The 5,577-nt window shown below is 32.7% G+C and overlaps 1 protein-coding gene across 2 annotated transcripts; it reads right to left on the bottom strand.

The window, feature by feature from the left end:
* Window positions 1-383: 383 nt before the first annotated feature.
* LOC145934890 (mediator of RNA polymerase II transcription subunit 24-like) lies at window positions 384-5,443 on the bottom strand. 2 transcript variants are annotated; one of them, XM_083035735.1, is made up of 12 exons: window positions 5,312-5,443; window positions 4,903-5,082; window positions 4,708-4,833; window positions 4,269-4,605; window positions 3,734-4,150; window positions 3,471-3,654; window positions 3,033-3,396; window positions 2,480-2,925; window positions 2,162-2,254; window positions 1,786-2,076; window positions 1,267-1,714; window positions 384-1,104 (listed from the first exon to the last, which is right to left on the bottom strand). In XM_083035735.1, the coding sequence occupies exons 2-12, from the start codon at window positions 5,041-5,043 to the stop codon at window positions 958-960; spliced, it is 2,994 nt and encodes a 997-aa protein (XP_082891861.1). In that variant the 5' UTR covers window positions 5,044-5,082; window positions 5,312-5,443; the 3' UTR covers window positions 384-957. The 2 variants fall into 2 exon arrangements, with proteins under 2 accessions (XP_082891861.1, XP_082891862.1); XM_083035736.1 differs by having other exon boundaries at window positions 4,903-5,052; window positions 5,312-5,441.
* Between the last annotated feature and the right edge of the window lie 134 nt (window positions 5,444-5,577).

Genomic DNA, 5,577 nt, shown 5'->3' with positions numbered 1-5,577 from the left:
ATAAATATTTTTGACATTAAAATATATATATATTAAATGTAATAAAGATTTTTTTTTCAAAAAGAATAAACACGATGTTTTAAAAATATATTTACAGTTTCTATAAAGACCTTCTATATCTATACATATCTATATATGGAAAGTGGAAATATGTAAATTCGAAAACTCAAACTCTTTGAAAGAAGCCTGCCAGAAAATTCAGGCATAAATATAAATTTTCTTATAATAAATTGATTATACTAGTATATACTACATATAAATAGTGTTAAAACTTATACATAAAATAACAGAATTAATGCTTACATAGTATTTATTTACAAAAATAATACAATTCTTATTATATTTCTAGTATAACTTGTTGAATTAAATGAATTTCTTAGCAATTCTTTAAGTGTGTACATATTACATTATTGCATCATAAAATTTTAAATTATCACAATTAGAAAAATTTTAATAAGGATTTATTTTCTTCCCTAACTAGATACAACTGTTTTGTATATATTTTGGCAACTAAACATCATAAATGAAGAATCTACAGGAAAAATATGACAAATCTATAATTGACACCGTTTTACATTTGATTTCATATTTTGATAGAGCTTACAAATGATATAAACTTATCACATTTTTGGGGTGTTCTAACATGTATTAGAATATTTACATTTTTTTAGAAATACTTTGCGTTGCAGAATAGTCTATATAAATAAACCAAATAACACAGTTGTCAGTTGTCACACACGTCCACAAAGACATTTCTCAGACGCTTATAGTGTACAAATTTATCACATACAATTGTTCTGCTAATACATAGAATTAGTGAGGACAAGAAAAATATTATATATATATATATATATATATATTTATATGTATATATCTATATCATTTCTGATATCATTCTGATAATAAAATCACATTTAGAAAAACATGCATTCCGTTTTAGGACAAATAGCTGTGTGTTTATTTTGTGGGCTTCAAATTAATATTCCGTAACATACACAAGTCTCGTGCAGTTGCCATACGGCCAATCACGGTTTGTATATCGTATAATCGTAATAGAATATCAGTCGTGAACAGTTCAGGTAATGCTTTGAGAAGACAGGGTACCTGAAAATGAATATACAAACTTACTAATATAATATGATAGTTTATACCATATTAATTTATTTATACTAAATTAATTTATTATTAAAATTAGATTATTAAGAACCAAGGATAAAAAATCTACTAATACTACTATTACTACACAAATTCAATTGTATAATGTACCAGAGTTTGCGGCATTCCCTGCAACACGATACGAGTTCTGTCTTTTCCGCATTGTACTGTAAATCGTAGGAACTGAAATATAAAATGAGTCTGTTGGCACACTTCGCCATCTCTACCAGCCAGAAAAGCAAACATAGTGAATAGATTGTTCAACGCAGTCATAAGTGGATCTCTCAAAACGACCATAGATTTTTGGCCATTATTATTTGAACCCTGACCCTGTGGGCTCTGCGACCCGAACATGGAAACACTCTCGCCCTCATTTAATCGCAAGAGTTTATTAGGAACACCTAATGCGTCTAATTCGTCCGCGTCCAAGTCACGTCGGACGCGCTTACGATTGTTACTTCGATATGGATTCGAGTTATTGTACTCCAAAGTGGAAAATATACAATACACACATAATTTCGCCAGGATAGATGACTGTGGTTCTACAAGTTCATCGCTTCTACGCAAAACAAAACGAATATTTTATTTATGCAAATATATGTGAAAAATGTAATAATGTGATGAACTTACTGTAACGAATTGTCCAAGTATTGCGGTATTATGTTATTTATGAGATCCAGAGTACAATTCTCTATATCAAGATGAAAGATGGCAAAGGCCAGATCTACAGCCTGATCCAATTCTTCTTGGTAACGATATTTCAGTACTTCTTTGATTATATTCGTAACAAACCATAAAGAACCACCGGTATTTAACAGAGACTCCAGCGATTGTGTGGCTTGTATATTTATCCATCCACGTTGATTTATGTTCTGCCAAACGGATTCCAATTGCTCCAATATCGGTTGTCGCGATATAATACTGCGAATACAAAAAGATCATAAAAAATCTCAAAAACAATAATATAAATTTATTTTTAAAGGATGTCATTATAATATTATAATACCTGTGAGACATTGAGAGAACTTTTGTTTTCGACTGTGTGGGCGGATGTACGTCATATTGCATTTTCCGAATAATTTGAAACATTAAACTGGATCTGTGAAGAAAGATAAGATGTATTTTATTTTTATAGCTTTGATAGAAAATATAAATCGTATATAATTAATATTATTAATATTATAATATAATTAATATTATAATTAATATTAAAAATAAACATAACAATATCTTTTCGTTTCTCGAAAAATGGAATATAACAATATTTTTTCCTCTGCCAATTATACAAAGATTCTATTTCCCTTTTGCTATTACACGCACAAACCTCTCTTTAAGATTGTCCTGCATCTCGTCGCCCGGCAACGGCGTTAAAAAGTGCTGAACCATATTCATGGGTTTCAACAGAGCGTCCTGGTGTGTAATGCTCATGTACGCGCAAAGCCATGCTGCGGCGCAGACCGGCAGACAGCAGGCCGCTGTGCGTAAACCGTCCAAAGCCATCTTGACATCACCGGCTCCCAGTACACCACTCTCCCACGCGCAGAGCAACTCCTTCACCGCACCCATCGCTGATTGGCAGGCGACATGCCACTTCAGATTGCTCGACTTGAAATCAGGATCTGGCGAGTTTAATTGCGTTAGCAAAGCGTCCACCCTTGCCGGATCAACGCTCTGCAGCATCCTCTGCGGAGACTTTGGTTTCTTCCGTTCAGGCATACACTCGCGCACCCATTGTTCAAAGAACGAATCCCCACCTTCTTCTAAGACAACCTATAAATCAATCACGTTTATTTTATTATATATACAATTAATTTAATCTAGGATGTATAAAGTTCTGAAGTCTTTCTTAATAAAATTCGAACAGGGAGCAAACTTACATCAGAGCCATATGTTTGCACTATGGAGCACAACATAAGGAATGATACATCGAATGACATTGCTCTCGTCGCTGCCGTTTTGCCAGGCACAGGCTCGTTAATCTGTTTACTGCACTCATTGAGCTTAATAAGTTTGGTAACGAAAGTCTTCAGTTTCCCTTCTACAGTTGCCACAGCCAGCATTAATTCAAAACTGTTCAAAACGTGATACAGCATACTCAGTAAAGAGCTCTTTGTATAATCAGCATTCAACGTTTTCAAGATGCCGGCTAATGTCGGTTCCGCGCATATAATAACCTTTGGAATAGACGATGTCGGAGTACTGGAAGGCTCCAATTTTTGAAGGGCTGCTGTTACGCCCTCCCTAAAACAATTACATGATAATCGTAAATAAATTACAAATGAAATTTTAACAGAAATATATTACACACACATTACCTTCTCGCGCTTATTTGCTTCGCTTGCTTTTCCGTCACAAGATTTACCTTTTGCAATTCATTTAACAAACATTCTACATAATTACACGAGCACGTGGAGTCCATTATATCGAGCAAAGGTGTAAACTGAAGCAACAATTCGAATGCATCTAAAATATCTTGCGAGAACTCGAATTTTTCGTCACCTACAAGAATAAACGTGGAGTTATGAATGTGAACTTTCTGTTTCAATATCTGGAGAATTTCAAATAGGATTTTACTCACCATTTATAGTAGTCGCGTGCAACTCTTTTAATATAAGAGGCACTTTTAGAAACATGAAAGCTCCCCACTGCGACTCCTTGAATGTTCCTGTCACATTGTGCAAGCACATCAAACAAGCGCGAATTATCTCGCAATAAAGCCGCGCATTCGTATAACTTTTTAATCTTTGCACCATTAACAGTTGATTGACAAACACAGTCGTCTCGGTGCTGGGATTCAATAATACTTGGACAGCAAATAGTGGCTGCAAGCAATGAGTAATGGACTCCATTTGAATTTTCTCAGGGCAAAGACTTTCGATCTCTAAATTGCATAACTTTTTCAGAGAATCTTCTATTGGCACCACAGACTTCTGACTGCACGTTTTCAATAACGACTCGATTTCCTGACATTTCTTCACAACATCTATATATAGATCTGAAAAAAAGATTATGTATAATAAAAGATAAAACATTAATTATTTCAATATATTTCAAGATAAACATTAATTATTTCAATATAAATCTTAAATATATCATAACACATTACACATTACCTTTGTCGTCATATTTAGCAAGATACATCATCGCGCATAGAAAATCCGAATTCAGCACCTGTTGCAAAATACTGGCAGGTTTGTCTATCAACTCACTCAAATGTGGAGTAAGAGGATTACTTTGAGGTGCCTTTGTTAATGCATGTAGATAACATTGCAAGAGCCAATGAACAATAGATAAAACTGCTGCTGCTAAAAGATCCTCTTCTGGTTTACCGCGACATGTGATACCGATTTGTATTGATTCCAGAAACTCGAGTAAGCTCAAGATGCAATGAGGCTTGTGAAATGCATCGTATTTACTTATTCGCTGCAATACTGCTGCATATGACACCAACTACAAGACGAATTGCAACATGAATAGTGGATAGTCAAAATAAAATAAAATATTAGAGAAATAGTCTAAATAAAATAAAATATTAAAGTACAATAAACAAACCTGAGAGCTTAAAGAATGTTTCAGATATGACAGGACTAATTGATTAGGCCCTGGTCCCACTAATGCTTGTTGCAATATACAATCGGCTAAGTTATGTACATCACCACTTACCCCCCTTGGAAGAATCTGAAGAGTTGTTATTTTAGTGTACATCACAGAAAACATATTAATCAAAATCGAAATGTAGATGCTTACTGTTTTGATATTAATACCCCATTGCAAATCGGTCCAACGTTCTCGCCATGCTCGTAGCAATAGAGCTTTTAAACTGCTGGTTTTACTAGTCACTTTAGTTTCCATTGGTATGGTTAAAACATTATCCAGTTTTTGCCACATTGAAGAGGTCTGATCATGTGCAATAAAAAAAACATCTTTCTAAAATAAATAATAAAACGAGTAATATTGACTTTTTTTTACATATATAAAAAATATAAAAAATGAATTTGTTTTTTATATTTGTCTATATATAAAATATATATAAATTCAATGTTAATTAAGTTGTTAGATACAAGCAAATCAATTAGCAACAGTATTATTTATTAATATTGTAAAAATACAACACGATATATTATTACTTATAATATTATAACTAATCTAAACTAACCTTTATAAAATTTGTCTTTTATATTTGTGAAACATAAAGTTATTTTTATTATAAATTTATTGATGTATTTATTGATGTAAAAACATATAAACTTTCTTGTTTACTTTTTTTTTTTAATATCGTTATCTTTATACAAATCTGTATACAGACAGATCCTCTAACCTTAAATTAACGAAACCGGGAAACCCATAGACATACAAAAATACATAGAGTGCTTTCCATATAATGTGAATCCATAAAATAGGATAACCGCGCGAAAATTAAAT

This window comes from Prenolepis imparis, unplaced genomic scaffold (assembly GCF_030444845.1).
Source record: "Prenolepis imparis isolate NDT839.2.m4 unplaced genomic scaffold, iyPreImpa1.0 SCAF_4, whole genome shotgun sequence".
Classification (NCBI taxonomy): domain Eukaryota; kingdom Metazoa; phylum Arthropoda; class Insecta; order Hymenoptera; family Formicidae; genus Prenolepis; species Prenolepis imparis.
This window is presented reverse-complemented; position numbering and strand designations above follow the sequence as displayed.

Excerpts from the sequence above, each read along its gene's own strand:
- LOC145934890 (XM_083035735.1), bottom strand. The coding sequence starts at position 5,043 with ATGTGGCAAAAACTGGATAATGTTTTAACCATACCAATGGAAACTAAA. Across the intron at positions 3,655-3,733 it reads GCACGCGACTACTATAAATG|GTGACGAAAAATTCGAGTTC; the intron begins GTGAGTAAAATC and ends TTATTCTTGTAG. Across the intron at positions 1,105-1,266 it reads AGGGAATGCCGCAAACTCTG|GTACCCTGTCTTCTCAAAGC; the intron begins GTACATTATACA and ends ATTCATTTTCAG.